At 26.8% G+C, this 20,587-nt stretch overlaps 3 protein-coding genes across 3 annotated transcripts; 1 reads left to right on the plus strand and 2 right to left on the minus strand.

The window, feature by feature from the left end:
* Positions 1-770: 770 nt before the first annotated feature.
* On the minus strand, positions 771-1,597 carry LOC132928433 (bolA-like protein DDB_G0274169). Its single transcript, XM_060993086.1, has 2 exons — positions 1,268-1,597; positions 771-1,208 (listed from the first exon to the last, which is right to left on the minus strand). The coding sequence occupies exons 1-2, from the start codon at positions 1,448-1,450 to the stop codon at positions 1,065-1,067; spliced, it is 327 nt and encodes a 108-aa protein (XP_060849069.1). The 5' UTR covers positions 1,451-1,597; the 3' UTR covers positions 771-1,064.
* Positions 1,598-1,910: 313 nt separating this feature from the next.
* Positions 1,911-5,170, plus strand: LOC132928430 (zinc finger CCHC domain-containing protein 7-like). The gene is made up of 4 exons (XM_060993083.1): positions 1,911-2,919; positions 2,988-3,199; positions 3,811-3,948; positions 4,100-5,170. Exons 1-4 carry the CDS (start codon positions 2,208-2,210, stop codon positions 4,454-4,456), a joined length of 1,419 nt encoding a protein of 472 aa, XP_060849066.1. The 5' UTR covers positions 1,911-2,207; the 3' UTR covers positions 4,457-5,170.
* Positions 5,171-5,368: 198 nt separating this feature from the next.
* LOC132928432 (uncharacterized) lies at positions 5,369-20,232 on the minus strand. Its single transcript, XM_060993085.1, has 6 exons — positions 19,518-20,232; positions 18,021-18,081; positions 13,942-14,013; positions 9,357-9,493; positions 7,219-7,336; positions 5,369-5,587 (listed from the first exon to the last, which is right to left on the minus strand). The coding sequence occupies exons 1-6, from the start codon at positions 19,627-19,629 to the stop codon at positions 5,488-5,490; spliced, it is 600 nt and encodes a 199-aa protein (XP_060849068.1). The 5' UTR covers positions 19,630-20,232; the 3' UTR covers positions 5,369-5,487.
* Positions 20,233-20,587: the final 355 nt, after the last annotated feature.

Raw genomic sequence — 20,587 nt, forward strand, 5'->3', positions numbered from 1 at the left:
CGTAGATTAATTTGCTGTTTTTCAAAATACACCAAGACACTAAATTCAAATATTACTATTTTACTGTCCCGGTTAAGATATAAAATAGGTTATTTCATTAAAAACACGACGTGAAGATCTGGTTTATAAGTTAGATACTTGAATCATATAATTCATATAATACAATATTACAATTATTATCGTATTTGTATACATTACCTATTTATATGAATATTTGAATGATCTAAGAAAAGAAATGTACGTTATAGTCACGGATATAGATACTATGGTTGCACGACAGCCTATATTGGATCACGGCGTTGAGCGGCGCAGAATGTTCTTATCAAATCTGCCAAAAAGTCGCGTACTACTAGTGCCTTCTACAGTCATTATTATAGAAATCTTGTACCATGTTACCACAGACTACATTTAGTTTGTGATGTTACCATAACTAATAACAATAATAGAGGCTATAGAGAGCGCTAGTATGACGCGACTTTCTATTCATTCTTAATAGGAACATTCTGAGCCGTCATATCCGTGCTCGTTGTGCAACCATAGTATCTATATCCGTGGTTATAGTTCATGGTAATAATCATTAAATCATAACAATTAGCAAGCAGGCAAGATACTTATAGTATCCACGATTAAAGATAAATCTATTTAAAGGTATATCTTTAATCATGCTAGTATTTCGACTATCGGTGATAAGGAAATTTAAGTGATTCTCAAACTCGGTGATTATTGCTAATTATTATTATTATAGGTATAATAAAGGATCACTTGCTCTCTAATGCTTGATATATTTGTGTATTTTATTATTTAATTATTACATAACCAATACTCGTAAAATATATATATTAAGTAGGTATTTAATGAATAATTTTTACATAAATATAAGCGAACATATTGACGCTTGCTTGATGTTTAAGTATTATCAATCTAATTGACAAAATGTCCATAGTGTAAATGTATAATATTATGTACAACACCAACAAGATTATAATTTATTGTAATATAAAGATTTAATCCATGACACTTGGTAATAGGTAAATCTTCTCTCCGAATTCTAATACTCATAAAGTTCACTTCCCAAAACCACCTCGGCAATTGGGACTACTTTCGATCGGTTCGTCTTTCCATTGGTTTGGAGATTTGGCCACTATTGACAAAGCGTGTACACCGGACTTGAGCTCGTCCGTCAATATTGTGTTTACCAAACGGTGTCTCTGTAACATTTGGATTTTTGGTAAGTTATGCGATACACTTAAATACCTCAGTCCTATACCTTGATCAAGGGCATGCCTTCGAATTCATCTGATACAATAACGACTTTGAAATGCGTTTCTGAGTCTTTTGGTACATTGTGCATGTACGACTCGTTGATTAGTTGCAACACTTTTGGATTGAATCGATTTTGTAATTTCGTACGAATACAATTTTCCACGCACTTGGATGCCATCGACATCATAATATTACTAAACTCAACTCAAATGATTTGGAAATTATATTCAAGAAAAAGGCTTTCATCAAAAATTATGTCGCAACGTTCATATTCTCGAGTTCACCAAGGTACTAATCTACTAATTTACTAGTAAATGTAATGCAATGTCTAATATTTTGTAGTTACCCAAATTTAAAATTCGTATCGTGATAAAAAGATATTGAACTGTGATAATAGTATTTTTTTTTTGTTTGAGGTTATGTTCTGTCCCATTGATTACGTTTATCAGTTTAACTCTTATCGAGAAACAGAACCGGTCGTGACGGGACGGGGGCTGAACTGACCCCATATGACGTCTGGGACGTAGATGTGGCTAACCTGAATAACATAACCTCGAATAATTGGAACGTAATGGATATATTATTATTATTATTATTATTATGGAAACTCTTTATCAGAAACAATGAAAATGAAACCATAACATAAGACTACAAATAATAACATATGTACCGTGTAGTCTAGACGTCTAGTATTCTAGTTACGGTAATTTGTATAGTATGTTAAAATTTTATAAATATTATATGTATTGTTTTTATTTAACATTAACATAGAATTTTATACATTTTCATTCGACAATTTATTAACGTTTATGATTCGTTTTCAACCGTAAAATGGATGCAGATTTCGTTCAACTACACAAAGTGACTAGTTTTTTTTTTACCGTTATAGTTTTGTTGTAGTGTGAGATCACCATTTATATTTGTATGTCTAAAAACAATGGAAAATGGACTCAGATTTGTTTGACGAGCACAGTGATTGCTCTAGTGAATTATCAGAAACGCGGTCAGAACTCGAAGCTCGCATCTACAGCATTATCCACCATAACGATTTTTCAGGGACATCAGAATCACCATTCATTGATCCAAAGTACGGTGTAGAGTTCAATTCCAATGGTGAAATAGTCGTATTTCAAAAAGATCCAGCTGATATAGTTATCAACACCCCTATTAAATTATCCGAGGTGTGTACAAATAGAGTTATACCAACAATCATTTTGGATGACGATGATTTAGAAATTTCTAAAGATATCAGTAGCATAATTGATAACGAATTTGCTGAAACGAGCTTGAAAAAAAAGAAGAAGAAGAAAAAGAAGAAAAAAAATGTAAATGATGAAAGTATTGAGGAGTATATTAACACTATTAAGAATACTGACGCGTTAAAAGAATATAAAGAGAAAAGTGGGTTAAATAAAATGAATACTAAAATTAGTAAAAGTGATAATGTTGCACTAAACGTTGTTTCTTTTAACGAACGAGCAATGCCAATGACATCAAGTGAAATTTTGAAACAATATCGTATTGGAAAACCAACTGAAAATAGTTTGTGGTATAGGTGCCCGAAGACATGGACTCCAGATATGATAAAGTTTTATACTAAAATTCAAAAGTCAAAACGAAATTATGACTGTAGAGAAGTACTAAACAAAATTAAAGGTAAATTCTAATACTTATATTTAAATAAGTTAATAGTTAGTAATTTTATTAATATTTTGAAAATTTAGAAAAATATGGTTCCAATCCAATCGACTGGTCCTTGGATCCCATGGATTTATATAAATCTAACTCAAATACGCCTAGAATGAGATGTAATATTTGTAGACAATTCGGTCATACTGGGTATAATTGCAAGGATCAATATAAACCTCCAATTTGTATCATGTGCGGAGTGGAAGGACATCATTTTCATAGTTGTAATAAAAAAATATGTTTATCGGTAAGTATTTTTTGATTCTAAAGAACATTTTGTATAATAACATTTATTGTAAGTATTTAACAAAACCTTACTGAAAGAATAATTAGTTTTATTAATATCTATTTAAGAATTATCATTATTTATTTTTAACAATTACCAACATTATTAATTACTAAAACTTGAATATATATTTTGAAAAAGTTTTTAAATGAATTATTATTATTTTTTACTTACAAGTAGGTATGTTTTCACATTGAGCTTACCTCTATGTTGGCCAGTTTTTGTTGATGGAGGACGATGGTCAGTTAATGTTAATCTGTTGCCCCAATTGAGTACCATCTGTTAGTTTATTGTCTAGTGATATCACGCTCCCTGCACCTAAGTTTGCTGCTGAAGTTCCTTTTTAACATGATTGGATTAAAGTTATTACAGTTTTAACTTCTAGCATGTTATCTTATATTATATACAAATATTGTCATTTTAATTTTCCGTTTTTACTATTTAGTGTTCATTAGCTTAGGTCTTTTATCTACACTTATCAGTATCTAGTATTTGGGACTAGTTAAAATTATAACCAAGTACCTACAATCTAAGTATATTTTTATTAATTAAATTACAATATTATGTTTCAGTGCGGAACTTGGCAAAAAAATTTTACAAATAATTGTAGTATCTGTTTATCAATGATTAAAGTCAAATGTAATATGTGTAATGATGTTGGTCACGAATCAAGTTATTGCACAGAAACCTGGCGTCAATTTCATAGTACTGTAAGTATTACCAGTTTTTATAATATAAAATAATTACTATTTATAGTATACATACCATATTGTAATCTATAAATGGTTTTAATAAAATTTACTAAAGAACTCATAAAACAAATTCACTGAGTTTTTAAACTTTTATTTGGTCATGTTTTAGATTTCTACTGCACCAGAACCTGAAAGTAACAAATTTGCTCAATCTACTTCTAGATCAAATACTGAGTCAAGGCAATCTAGTACAAGAAAGTCTGAATCTTCATCTTCATTATCTCCCATTGTTAAACAGATAAGTAAAAATAGTCCAAAATCTGTTGATTCTGGTAAATCTAAAAAAGCAAAACGATTACAATCCAAGATAAAACATTCAAAAACCAAAAATCAAAGTAATCTCTCAATTTCTGATAATGAATCCATAAATATTGATGTTAATATACAAGATGTAACATTGAAACGCACTCTAACAAAAAGAAATTTTTTCAAGAAAAAAAAATTAAATGTTAACAGTTCAATATAAAAATTTGAGAATTGAGAATTCAAACGACTATTTACTTAAAAATAATAGATTAGATTTTTAATGTGTTAGCATATACTGAGTTTTTTTATTTAGTATCAGTTGTTTAGTATATAATTATATTAAGTCTAATATAATCTAGTGTAAATTCTATAATTTCACATTGTGCTGGTTAGTATTGTTTAATGTCACATAATTATTTGGGTATCAGTTTGGCATTGCAAAGGTTTTGATGTACTAAAGGAAATTTTAATATTATTTTTATCATTTTAATATGTCAATGTATTAAAACGTATATTACATTTCCATCATTGCTCATATCAAAGTGGTTTGGACTTCTAATAGAAATCTATTTATTTAATTATTTTTAAAGTTTATTGCATACATATTTAGTATTTTGTTTGAATAAGAAGATGGATGAAATATGATGTTGATAATATTTAATTGTTAAAATACTGTATATCTTAATTAACAGGGATATCAATGTTAAATATTGTTCATCTACTTTAATTTTCATCCTCATCTTGTCTTTATGCAACTGTATTTGGAAATTTTTTTTATTATCCGAATCATAGACAATTTTTTTAATTTTTAATAGTTACCTTTATTGACAGTCCAATAAAAATTGTTTAAATAATCTGTTATTTATCATGATAATATGTAATGGATTCAATTATTATAAATATATAAATGTAATGCAATTTTTTTATTTTGTAATCTGTCGAGTTCTTTTTTTGTTTATTATATTATAAATTATAATATTATAATGTATTATAGTTATAATATCTATTTTCACATTTTATATAAATTAATTGTTTTTTTTCTTTTTTTGAGTGGAGAGGGGTATACCGTATAAAATTAAAAAAAAATTACTGTTAATGAAAAAAACTATTTAAAAAATTAAATGCAAACAAATTTAATGTAGTTAACAAAACAAATTATATTTTATTTATTTAATAATAAATATTAAATAAGAATGTATTTACAGATTATATTATTAAAAATAACACAAATATTTGTACATAACAATATTATTATAGTTCTAATATTCCATCCTGATCTAATTCTGATAGATTGTCGGCGGACAACGACACATGAATAGAGTCTCCGAGTAAATCAGTTATGTCATCGTACCTAGACAAATTAAATGGTTAATAATTATAATTAAATATAAAATATTTATGTACATATAAATATATGTGTATATATATATATATATATATTTTTTTTTTTTTTAATAAAGAGAAATTGATAATTTATATTTCCCAAATATTTTCCTTCCATGAATCGCTAATATTATAATAATGTTTTCAAAACACCATATCAACTCTTAATTGTGTATCCAAACTTTGTTCCTTTAGTTTTTTGCCTCATAGCAATTTATTAATCTACTTCCACATTCCACAATTAAAGATGTTATGATTATTAAAAGGTTTCTAATTAACTTTGTGCTTAATTTACATCAATTTATTAAATTTATTCTTGTATTTATAATTAGTTATAATTTAATTTTTATTGAAATTCCTTGTTTTAAAATTTTAAATTCATTATCAAAAATTACTGTTAACATTGGGGATATGAAAAACTTAGTTTTTGAAATCAAATATATATTGAAATAGTTCTACTTGAAAAGGTACTATCTTTTTAAATCAGTAATTATTTCTAAGTTACACATTCTTTAAGTAAAAATTGTCCGATCAGTACCTATATATAGGTACTTATTAAATTTTTTTTACCCTCGAAAACTATTATTAATTTTTACTTTACATAACACTGACGCTTTATTGTAACATTTAAGTCATTAATATTAATCACTGATTACTGAAAATTATTTCAGATATTTGAGTTGAAATACCTTTTGCATTGGATTCTACCCTAAGATCATAATATACCAATATGGTGGTATATTTAATTTGAGACTTCAGACAAAATCTAATAGTTTTTCTCATGTAGATTTGTTGTGTAAAAATTGAATCCATAATTTAAAATTAATATATTTACATTCACTGAATTTGACAATACTAAATTACTAAAGCTTAAGATGATATTATATTGATATTATTCATGTAATAAACAAAATAAATGCAATTTGGCCGTGTAAAAAACTAGTTAGTTAGGTAGTGAAATATTAATCATACTTTGAAATTATAAATTAAATCACTGTCCATCATTAATTTTGTTTAGCTTTACTTTTGTTTACTATTAAGTACTAAAGGTCTGTATTAGTGATAGACAACGTTATTGTCGTTATTTATATAGATTTAAATACGAAATTATTATAAATTATTTGATTTTGTATTGACATATAGAAGGAAGCTATAACCTATAGACTATAGGTACGTATTGACAAATTCAATAAATATAATTATATAATCCTTGTAAATTTTAATCGTCAGAAGATATAAAATACTTTTGTCCAATACCTAGGATACATGTTTCACATAATATGCGATTGCATGTTATACTGATTTTCCGTTGTATCGCAGAAGACAGAACAATGCCGACCTATATATTTTTCATAGCTGTTTTACACTTAAACTCGAGGGAAATTTCTTTTATAATGGCCAATGGATACATATCACATGTTGCCATGTTGGCAGTTGTACAGTGTATTATAATGATATAAAACTAGAATAAAGTTTTTCATATTTTGCGCTGGGTAGGAAAAATCGTCTGCGAATACAATGGAGAGAAAATCCCCGAAAGAAAAAAACTCCACACATGTGTTGTGTAGGTATCTATTTCGCTATTTCCATCACACTTACTGGTCGTACGACGTAGACGCTTGTCCTTTGGGCACAATTACAAAGTCCGAACGTTTGTGTACGTAGTCTTTGAACGTGATGACTATGTATAAAAATGATAGCCACAACAGCAGAGCACCTGTATATAAGTGTTAAAAAAAAATTTATAAAATAATTAGAATTTATTTCGAACAATAAATATATTATGCAGTTTGTGTCCTTGTCAATCTAGAACTTTTTGATTGAAAGTTTACTAGATTTATAGTTAATAAAATTTATTTTCCTTACGAAAAAGCTAGAAAAGATTTTTCAAAACAAATTTAAATTAAATTAGGCTGCAAAACAAAAGTAGGTACTATAGTAAACTGGTAAAAAAATACGTATATATTTTTAAAAGTAGGAAAAAATGCGTCGTCGACAGAGACACAAGCGGCGGAACACACCTGTTGTACATATATAATAATATAGGTACCCATATATATATACTATTATACTATTATTATTAAATAAACGCTGTAAAAAGTTGTATAGGTATTATAATGGCGTATGTACGGTGAGGAGAGAGGGACTTGAGGCCAGGATGATATATTTTTTTAAGCTATAGTTGCATTACCCAACTTAGCCCGGGGAAGAAAATGAACGACTATTATAAAATATCTACCTACAGCACTTTGATAGTTTTTGACATTATTTTTGTACATAAAACCGTGAATCAACTACCCACAATTATTACAATATTCTTTCAATTTTCCAGACACGATTTTCCATTTTGTTATACCACAGTATGCTAAAAATGATTTATCCAATTATCCGGTGTGAAATCAAGTTAAAGATTTTGATTTTAAATAAAAAGCGTAAGTATATATATTATAATCTAAATAACAATTGTATATTTTTTTCAATGTAATACTTTATTGTACTTACTGACTATATTCTTATCCCTCGGGATGTTATTTATTTTTCTAAATAAATATTATTAATATAAGTGGGTTCACGGCATGCAGATTTCGGTGTACTGCGCTTTTTGGACAAATCTGATAGACGGGAAATCCGCCTGCGGAGGATCGGATACAGCGCGTGTATTTCAGCTTAAGTAATATAATAACTTGGTGAGAAAATCAGTTCAGGTTGTACTCCCGCTTGTGAAAATCAACAACAAATGTAAACAACATGGTCAAGTGAATAATTCCGTAGGAGTTATTAAAAAAAAAATACTGTAAAAACCGGACAGATCACGCTACGGGTGTAATCCTATTTCCTTAATCAATTTTGTAGGGCCAATTGTTAAGTTTTTTTTGTGCTAAAGAAGTGTCCTGTGGTGATATAAAATTCTGTTTTCAAATTAGAACTCGCCCTCCTTTTTTACTCTGTAAATTTATTTAATGGGTCATTTTTGAGCATTTTGAAAATTGAAAATTCAAATGAGTAGTTTCTCATCAGTTATTAAAATGTTTATATATTAAAGATGGCTTACAAAAATATAAAATCGAAATTAAATTGGATCTAGTATTTATTTTTATTATACATGGGCTATTTTTATAAATTATAAAAACTGATAGATTAATATTAATTACTAAAATGTTTAAATAATTATAGCCGCTATAATATGTTCTAAAGTCTAAACCTATTATTATGAACTTATAATTATCGTTATTACTTACATATACGTAAAGTTAAAAAGCTCAAAAACTACTCGTTAGAAAATTTATTTTAACATGTCAACATTTTCAGAAAAATTATCCGCTAAATAATTTACAGAAGAAAAAGTGCGGGCTCTCATTTTAAAACAGAAAAATATAACTTCAAAGGACTTCTAGAATTTTGAAAATAGCATCTTAAAGCATATTTAAACATTTTAAAAATCTGAATTTTCGAAAAATAAGAGTGTAAGCATGTTTGATCAATCCCCTTGTATAATATAAACTAGGTTGAATTTTATTATAAAAAATGTAAAACTATTTGCTATAGGGGAGGAGGCTAGGGAATTAGTAGTATAACCCAAAAGTGTTGAATACATCTTTGATTATAAAATACAATGCATATTGTACCTATTATATTATATGCACTATAATATTATTATGATATGCATATATCGGTGTAAGCGTTACACATATTATCATATTTTCATATATATAACCATATAAATAGCTATTAGGTACCTGCTATGTTAGAGAGCCATAGACCATGTGGCCATAAAAAGAATACCAGCGAGAAAATTGTGTACAGCAGTGATTTTTTCCAAAGCCTCAACCACAACACTATTTCCCAACAGTTGAATATCGGATTGAATTCGTTTCTGTGTACATAAAAAAAAAGTATGGTCATAAAATATTGCATAAAAGTATATTTATTTATTTACACATATGGGTAGGTACATAATATTATACCTTATATAGATAGGCAGGTGACTAGTCAGGATTTTTTTATGGTGTTTAGAAAATTTAAACAGAACTTGCGGAGGGGAGGGGGGTACACACTGCTTTTCATTGTAGTCGTCAACCATCATATTATTAGTTAATATAAAATACATTATAGACCAATATGACAATAAAATACTAGTATAATGTAGAAATCTGATTAATCTGAAGCCCATGGTAAATTTAATTTTCGTATATCTAAATACGGTCCAGAAGTTTTTTTAAGTTCCTGAAGGTATGTAAAATGTGCGTTAGCGCCACTGGGGAGCGATTAACGCCAAGGTCAGGTTAGGACATTTTGCGCCCAGGTAGATATTATTGTATTATTCCCGCCTTTAAAACGTAAATGATAATGAAAATGTATGTATAACAAAAATAAATAATTATATACAGTATATATATACAATAATATACAATATAGTAAATTGAATATATATATTATACATACTGAGAACTGAGTGTTAGCCAATATTTTTCAGGGTATTTTGTAATAATATATTTATATTGTCATTGGTAATACGTTAGGTTTAACTAATTATAGTCAAAAATAAATCACATATAAAATTATATTATTATATAATAATATATTATTAAAAATGTTTTCATGTATAATATTAATAAGCTGTCGTAGCTGTGTAAATAATAATTATTTTTTAAATAGTTTCTTATCCAATTATATCGTAATTTTAATAAAAACTACTGTGAACTGCGGACAGCATAAAAATACAAGAGCTTCAAGTATTTATGTTGGTATTGATTTACGGGGTTTCAAATTTCAATAATTATTTTGTTTTTTATCGTATTGTCGTGGCAGGTATTTTCGCAATTTAGTGTAGATATAATAGAACGACGTTTGACGAAAATATTCTATGTATTAACACAATATTAACTAGGTCCCCTCAGATAACTCCCAATCCCCCAATTAAGTTTACATTTGACAAATATTATTTATATTTTTTATTTATATGGTTTTCCTATTATTGCAATTATCTTTAAATATTTTATAACCATAATATAAAAACGATATGGTAAGTATTATCTATTATTTTAAAATCATTAAAATTGAATATTATTTTAGTCTATTTTTGAACTTTGATGTTAGTTTATATTAGTCGAAGAACAGTGTCATTTGACATACCTACTTATCGGAGAATAAAAATCACGAGGTACCTACTTTCTGTTCAATACAAATGATGAAGGTCAATACATTATTGCATTTTGTTATTATGGAAATGTATGTTTGATTTTTATTTATTATTAATGATTGTAATTTATATTAAATTATAAGTTTCATTACGAATTATTGTTTTTTGAACGAAAGATAATATTTATTATAGTAAAGCAAACAAAAATATTTAATTATATTTAATATTTATACATTGATGTAGTCATTATATATAAATAAGGGTGGCTGCAACATGAATTCATTCGTGAGCCACATGGATAAATACAATGATACCAAGAACCAAAATGTTTATAAATGTATTTTATATAATTTGAAAAATGTTTTTAAATGTATACCAAAAAATTACAATTCATAATAATATTATTTAAATTTTTATTTTACTATGACGAGAGCCACAAGTTATCCACCCTCTATATATATTGTAGACTGCTTTTATGCATGATTTCTGTGCAAATTTGTTTGAATATTAGACGTTTTATTAAAAAAAAATAACCTTAATAAATTGCAGTCTGTGATTATATAATACATTGATAGTATTTGGTTGGAATTATTTTGCTAAATGCCGACTGTCTATTTGTTGTTACGTATTCATTTATCTACTAAAAATCAACGGGTGATAATTTAATTTAAACACCAATTGGCGGCAATTGCCTATAATTATGTTGTATATTATATAATATATATATTTTAATAACACGTTATTATTGTTGGTAGGCGTCCGACTATATTTTCACGGTCCATAATAAATAAAAATAAATTAAACGAAAGTAGATATAATATAATAACTTTTTTTTTTTTTTTTTTTTTTAAATAAAAATCCTATTATTCACCAATATATGCCAGATTATACATTTATACCTACATATACTCGTGTATGCAATCACTCGCTCGTAAACGAGAGACAAAGGATTTTGTAATAATAAAACATATTGTTTTATCTGTGACTATACGGAATTCACCTTAAATATTTATGAAAAATGTACATTTTTCAATTCTTTAACCGTATAGTTAACATAACATACTTGTATATATTTTATATCCATCATGCTTTTACCTTTAACCTCAGAATATTTAATATAAATATTAAAATATTATCTATTTTTGATTAATGTTAAAATTATGTTGTATTTTATTTAAATTTATGTTTAAAAGAAATCGGGCTTTGTTTAAAGTTACTCGTTTACCGGGTTTACTCGTTGTTGGTACATATTACATACGGACACAATAAAAAAATGTCAGAAATAAATAAATAGTTTTCTGTTTTCATTTAAAACTTATTTTTTTTTATAAAAAATAGGCTGCCTATGTGTTTATAAAAATAGTTTTTTTCTGAACATTTGTAACGTTAAATAAAGGATATGCGTATTTTTCTATATAATTATACATTTTTATGTAAAAATAATATTATACAATATCCATGTACCTATAATTTATTTACTTATTACATGGAAAAAGTAAAATAAAAGCATAGGTAGGTAACCTATGGTTAAAAATAAATGTTCACCGAATACCTTGTATATAGGAATAGGATATCAACGGTCTTTAATATTTTAGTGATTGAGCGATATAACCAATTTCCTTAGTCATTGGCTTTAATGAAAAATGTACATTTTTATGTTTCTAAATTAATCTAATGGCCAATTGGAATATAATATGATTGAACGATCGACCTTCATGTGGTTAAACGATTAATAAATATATTATATAAACGTATAATAATATTATGTTACCTACCCGTGCTTACCATTACCCTTCATAATAATATGGCTAAGACGTATTGCTATAATATGGCATAAGCGCCAAAAATATTAAAAATAAGTATGTCGTTTGTGCTAAAGATATACTCGTAATAAACAAAAATTATTGGGACCAATTTAGTATGTATTTAATTTTATAATAATATAAATAAAAAACTATTATAAGTATTATAAATTTATAAATCAATGTTCAAGTAAAATTATTTAAGTTTAATTAACTTATAAGTTATATTAATATACATAAAATCAACGCATACGTATGTATGTTTGGTGTTATTAAATGAGACACTCATCTACAGTTCTAAATTTAATATCAGGCATAAAACATCCAGTTACTTGAGATTTTTACGCTCTTATAGATACTATTTATTTTTTTTAACTCGTTTTGGCACTCATCGGATCTGGGGTGGTTTACAGGTAAGTAACCAAACTTTTATTTTAATAATAAAACTATGTTAAAATTAACCTTGGTTCAAAGTGATTGTATATTAAATCCAAAGCAACTTCATAAGTCAACACTTTTGTGCGTTGCTAATCAATATATACATTGAAATAATATATGCGATAAACTATATTGGTTATTTTCCATCACTATAATAGTAATAAAATAAGTATAGAATAATAATCTGACCAAGTATAAAATAAGCCAAAATTAATTAAAATAAGCAATAAAAAAATATCGTATGATATGTACATTAACAACATACATTTTTTACTGTTTTGGTTACCTTTTTAGTTAATTAAAAATATATTTGGGTGGATGAAATACAACTCTGAATCAAGTTTTATGTCAAACAATAATTCGCAATATTGTGTAGTTTATTTTGAAATCGGTGAAAATTCTGACCATATTTTTGGTGGAAAATCGCAGTCAACAGATTTTAATAATATTTAAATTATTATCTATTTGTAGGTACGCATGGGAACTAATTCGAACAGTGGTATGTAATTTTTATCGAGAACTAATTCGTACGCTTTAATTTTACCCGGGAACCAATTCCGTATTTCTCATTTTGTAATATCCCTTCGATAACACTACAATTCATCATCTAATTATCATTTTAATTTATTATTGTGTGATGGCATTATATTGTATGGAAAAAACCTCAGTAAAAGCTGATATACTCGTATTTAAGTATACTAAAATAAATTTAGCTGCTGCCTGCTATTAAATAAAATAACCGGTAGGTATCCTACCTACATATATTAAATGAAATAGCTAATTCAAAATTTAAGCAGCTTTTTAATTTATATCATATTTTATCTAATCGAACAATTATATTATATTATTATTAAAATTATATTATATTTTATCTATTGTTGAACGTTGGTTTAATAAATTATATTGTATTTCATAATTTCATAATGATTATTAACAACTTACTTTATGCATACATTTAGGAACAATGTGATAGCCCAAGTAATTTCCAAAAAAAACACCAACAATGACATTAGCCTGAAAAATAAGAGAAAAAAATCAGTAAATATTATATTCTAAATTTTTTGTAGCTTATGCTTATCAAATCAATAAAACTACTATATTATGATATTTTACGACGATCTACATTTAGCAGTGTGATAAAGTTCCTATTTGAGAAAATCGGAAATTTCATATTGCATAACTTATAATATAGATATTATATATTTATATGTAGTTTATGCAGTCTTTCCCATATATTATTGAAATAAATCTGTATTTCAATATAGTAATATTATATGAAATATGTAATATGAATTTATATTGATATATAGGTAGGTAACTATGAAGACCACTATATAGTTTTCTTTTTATATTTCAATTTATTCAGATATGTAAGTTTGCATGTAGATATTATACCTAGGGCTCCATAAAAAAATAAGTAAATTTGACAAAGAATAAAAAAATACACTAAATGTTGAATACCTATGTTCAGTATGTCCTATGTATCGTATATCATTTTAGTAACTTATGATGTATGTGATGTATTTATTAATAACAGAAAAACATAAATTGTAATGATTAAAGAAAATTTTGTATAATAGGTTGTTTACATAAAATATAGCTACGCGTTAAAAGAAACTATTTATTTTTGGCATAGGTATGATAGATATCATGTTAAAATAACCCAAAGAATAAAATATTGCTCATTGGTGAACAGAAAATGCATGCATAAAAATAAAAACACAGTATAAACTGAATTATGTGTATAATATTATATTATAATAATGTATATTCATATAGGATTACAAGAATATTAATAGGATTTATTACTTGTATTTTATATAATATTAGGTATATGTAAGACCACGCATTTAACCTCGAATTTGAGAAATAAATATATTGACGACCAATGTGGGCTTCTAATAAAAATTTAATTATTTCCCATAATATACGCACATCAAAATTGTAAAATTAAAGAAACTAATGTATGTATACTGTATAGCCGCATAGGTATTAAAAATTATATTTCTTATTCGAATTCAATAAATAGCCAAAAGCCAAATGCACACATTAATATATTTGTATCGAAATTATTAATCTAATCGTTTAAAATATATTACGCTCACTTCTTGAATACACCAATTATTAATAACAACAATAAAACAATAACATTATATTGCTATGGGTATAATTCATAATATATATATTCTACAAGTCACAATAAATTTGTCTTTGCATTTATATACGTAGCCTATAGATTGGTTATTATACTGGATAATTCAATTATAATTTTAACATAAAAAAATAGATTTTAATTATACAACTTTACTTTTTTCATAATTTTGGGGATGACAAATATTTCACTATGTAGCACCCTTTTTGGTTTTAAAACACATTAACTTTTTTCCATCTCCATCGCACTGACCTATTTTTTCGTTCATACCTACCCGCGTAAATTCTGTTCTGTTTCTGTCGTTAAGAGGATTAATGACCCTACATCATTATATATGTGACGATATCATATCTATATGAGAGAATGATTGCGATGACTCAAACTATCTCAACATTTATTTAAATCGATACAGTTCTAGTATAAATTGTATTTATATTTATTTATACCCTATATAGTATAATATAATATAATTGTATATTCAAGAAATCATCAGATTAATGTTCTAAATGTGAAATACAATATTTTTTATGTTTTTTTCCAAGAGTAATTATTCAAACCAAAAATAACATTTTATAAAAAAAAGATTTAGTTTTTAATAAATCGCTTGAATTAATATCATTAAATATTCAGAAAAAAGAACATATGTATTATGTACCTATATGTGAAAGTTAATAATTTAAGTTTAGGTACATATAATATAATTGAAATAGAGTTACAGAATTCGGGTAATCTGATTGATGTTTGAAAGTAATTATAACTATTAAATATAACAATTTTATACAATTTATGTTTCAAACTCAAATTTCAAAAAATGGTTATATAGCAATCTGAAATATTTAAATAGGAACAATATAAATAATATACCTAATTTAATTTTAGTATGTATTATATTTTATTTAAAAATAATAGTTATAACAACAGTATGATTGAATATATGTTGTAATGCAATTCGGTAAAGGGCTTTTGATTCTTATATAGAGAAGGCAAAATAATACTGTATAGGGAATATACTTTTCAATATTTATTTTATGAAGTAAATCAAACTATATATACCTAATTATTATAACTTATAACTTACTATAAATCAATAATTAGTGTTTTTTTTTAAATTTCGTAATTAAGAAATTAATATTTTCTAAAATTGGTTATTTAAATAAAAAATTAATATCTCAGACTAATAATTATTTTCTACAATAAATATCTGGTAGGAAGTAGGGAGATAATTTAGTTTCCGTAATCTCGTTTAAATATAGTTTCTACATTGTATAATATGATACGTAACTGTGAAATTCATATTATGTCTTATTGATTAATGCTTAACGAAAAACGATGTAAAATATATTTACAGATAAGCCGTTCAAATGAAGTTACCCGTTGGCGATTGAAAAAAATTCTGTAGGTAGCAGATAGTAGTTTTAGTAGTAGCAACTTTAGTTATATTAATATTACCAATATTCGTATCTATGCCATGTAGTAATATAACTACTACAGCGTTAGTAGTATAATAGTTGTATTTTTATAGTAGGTAAAATACATTCTAAATGTCAATACAAAAAAAAAAAAACAAAAAAACAAAACCGTTAATATATTTATCGCAAAATGACCTTCTGTGTACAGCATTGATGTTTTTTTTTTATATTATGAAAGTCCCATTAGTGATTAGTCAACATACTTATGCAGTATATTGTCTAAATATAAACGAAGACCACTAAACGACAACAGTTAATATTTATGTTGATCAATTAACAACGAAAAAATATCTGAAAGAATTAAAATTTGGTTTGGATGCCAGTTGGGGGGTGGGGGAGGGTTGTGTGTTAATTGCTCGATCAATTAAAAATACTCAACTTTTGACAAATTATTATTTTTTAATATATTTTCTTAATAATTTCTTATAATTAGTTGTTAAATTGTATCATAATTAATTATACATAATTTAAAAATTATTTGGCCCAGTCTAATAGATAAAGTTATTTAGATAGAGTTATTTCTCAAAAACTCAAATAATTTCTGGTTCTGAGATTTTTCTGGTTTATTTATTTTTAATGAGGTCGGTCTATTGAGTATCTCCTCAGTCACCTACCTTTAGACTGTAAGTAATTATATACTTCGAAAAAGTCGATGTAATGGTCCAATGCGCCTATTGCCAATTCAGGACTTTTAATTCTACTATAGATATCATTATATTTCTATTGGTTTCACGACATAGTATGATCAGTTTCAACTTTAAAGATCTACTAAGACATTTTAGCAAGATCGATTTCGTATATTTTCCGGTAAATAATATTGTATTGTTATATTGCGTAGTATAATTTCCAGTAATTAATACTTAAAGAGCCTTTAGGATTAGTTGGTCTTCCGCATGTTCAGGTTTTATTTATTTTGATATAGATTTTTGAAACAACTAAAATAATTTTATCAATATTTCTTTAAATAATTAATTATCTGCATTTTAACAAAGAGCTTATAAACCTTTTACTATTTTCAGTACTCAGTAGTCATATATTATAAAGCTTTGAACGAATCTTGTTTTTGAATTGTGAAATTTAATTTAAATTTATTATGAAAGAAAAACAAGTGACAGTTACAACTTCTAATACAATACGAAAATTACTTGAGTAGTTTTACTATAACAAAATATCAAATTATTTATTTTGTACGAACTTTTTTTTTTGTATAGGTAGATATTAGTAATTTATAAGATGAATGCAATAAATTCTGAAAAGAATTATGATTTAATTTTTCACGTGAACTTTTAAATTTGAATATAAGTTTAGGTATACCTAATATAGTTGACGAGGGTCAAAATATGTATGTGCATCTCGTGTATAAACTATATACATTTACATTTATATACTTTAATACTTACATGATGTAAAGTCCAAATTCGTGATGATGTATTGCAATGTCGACACCTACCCCGAACATAACTGAAAAATTATAGATTATATAATATCATAATAATGTGTGTATTACTATTACTGTATTAAAATTGTATCGCAATCACGTATTAATATATGCTGTATATATTGTCTACTGTACTATTATACATGTATTTCGTGTATACTCTATTTTAAAAGTATGAAAGTTTGAATAATGATGTAATTATAACAGCGAGAGGATTTTCAAATAGTAGTTATACTAGTACGTGAAAAACAGTGTAATTATTATTTTATTACTGAACAGTCTTCTTATCGACAGCTTTAAATGTTTTTGATACAATTTTTATTTTTTAATCTATTACAATAATACATAAAAAAAAAATAATAATAATAATAATTATTTTAGTGATGAATGTCTTGATTTTACAATTATGTGTGATTTTTTCCTATGTATCATTTTCTTTTGGAACAGTAAGAATATATCAATTTTCAACTTTTTTGATGTTTTCTAGTAGCACATTTTATCTAGTTGATAATATTTAGTTAAAAATATCCGAAAACAAAAAAAAAAATAAGAAATACTGGAAATACTGGAAATTTACTCAAAATCAGTATTTGACAAAATTAATTTTGTCTTTTGTTATAAAAGTTAGGTTAGATTTAATACAAAGCTGCTCATAAGTAGTAGGTACCTAAATACTAAAAACAAATAGTATAAAAAATATATGAGAACAATTTTTCAAGTTTAAATTTAGATAAAATTACATGTGTATAAACGATAAACAATGAAAGTTATTATTTTGCGATTCAAAAATATTATTCATGGGTAACTTTAAACTATTGTTGCTATAGTTATAATTTAAAATACAATGCATTTTTTTTAACATTTGAATCTTTTTCATATTTACATTGTCTTACGGTAAAGTGGTAGTGATTTAAAAGTTAATAATAATAATATAATATTATGGTATAAATATATATTATTATAGTAATTAAATATTAATAATATTTACAAAAGCCATATTTTTGAAAAAAATTAAATCATCCTACTGTAATAATACTAAGAGTAAAATAAATTACTTTAATAGCAATATCAAAAAGCTTATAAAAGATACTTAGTGATATAAGCTGACAGACCGTCTCTGCTCAGGATTTTTTTCTATGCAAAGATTGAATTGAATCAAATGATTGATAATCATTGAATTGAATTAATCCTAAATGACGAGGTACACTTGACATCCACTACTACAGAGCGGTTTACTACTTACCCCCGTTTCTCATTGTTTTCATTATTTAAGTGTTTTTTTTTTCAAAAGCTCAATAACATTTCGTTGTATTGGTAATGAATTTTAATCGGATAAAAAGAACAAATAAATTAAAAATATATATACAATTACCGATAAAATGTGAAACCGTTTAATGAAATAATATAGGGTAGATATCTAGGTATGTGTTTAACGAAAGAAATCGATGCGATGTCTTACCGATAGCTGTGAAAACGCCGAAAATCCTTATTACGTGGACGAGCTTGCCGAGCATCGACGCGGTTTTCGAATATTTGTAATCGTTCATCTCGGACGACTTCGTAAAATACATCCCTTCTTCTTGGAGCACATATACACTCACACGCGCACACACACACTCACGTGCTCACCGTATAACGTATATAGTGTAGAATATAAACGTGATGCACTTTATGGGCCACCGACGACGTTGCAGCTTCTTATTCTCGCGCTGCTGCCGGTTGTTGGTGGTTATTTGACGACAGCGGAGCTTCCGAGGGACATGACCATATCATGGCGGTTGGCGGCAGAAACGAGTGACGACAACGACGACGACACTATAGTGACTCTATATTATATATACTACGACGCGTGTATACAATAATATATAGGCGACGGTGTTGCGTACGACCACCGGATCTCGGCCAAGAAAAAAAAAATCACTGACTATAAGTATTTTCCGAACAGAGTTCCACCGACACGGGACTTTAATTATTACCGAATGCGATGATATTATTATAGCAACAGTGTTCACGGGATTCGAGCCGTAGGACCACTACTGCAGTCGCGGGAGGCTAACGCGTGTAACCATGGTATTATCGCGCGTGTAATACGGTACCATAACGTCGTATTATTATATACGCGCGCACAATCGCGGACAATAATTATTATTTGTCTGCCAAACCGACTCACCTTCGGTCGCGCTGACCTTATGGCGGGCGTGCGCGCGTACACAAGTTGGTGTGTACGAAAATAAAAATGAAATATATATATATAATATATATATCGTCGCGCACACACAAGTTCGCCATGGAAGCGGAAGCGGTGTGGTGGCGGTGGCGGCGAGGAAGAGTAAATATAAATCGTAAATAGGATATGGCGGCGGCGGCATCGTCAGCGGGCTGCTGTTTGCGTATACAGTACCTACGCGCGCGTTTCCTAGTAGAAAAACCTTAAAAACCTCCGGTCGACTACTACGATATTGTAATGTTACTTATGTGTAAGATACGTCGGCAACGGTGGAATACATTGCACGATATAATAATATTGTA

Source organism: Rhopalosiphum padi, chromosome 4, assembly GCF_020882245.1.
Source record: "Rhopalosiphum padi isolate XX-2018 chromosome 4, ASM2088224v1, whole genome shotgun sequence".
NCBI lineage: Eukaryota > Metazoa > Arthropoda > Insecta > Hemiptera > Aphididae > Rhopalosiphum > Rhopalosiphum padi.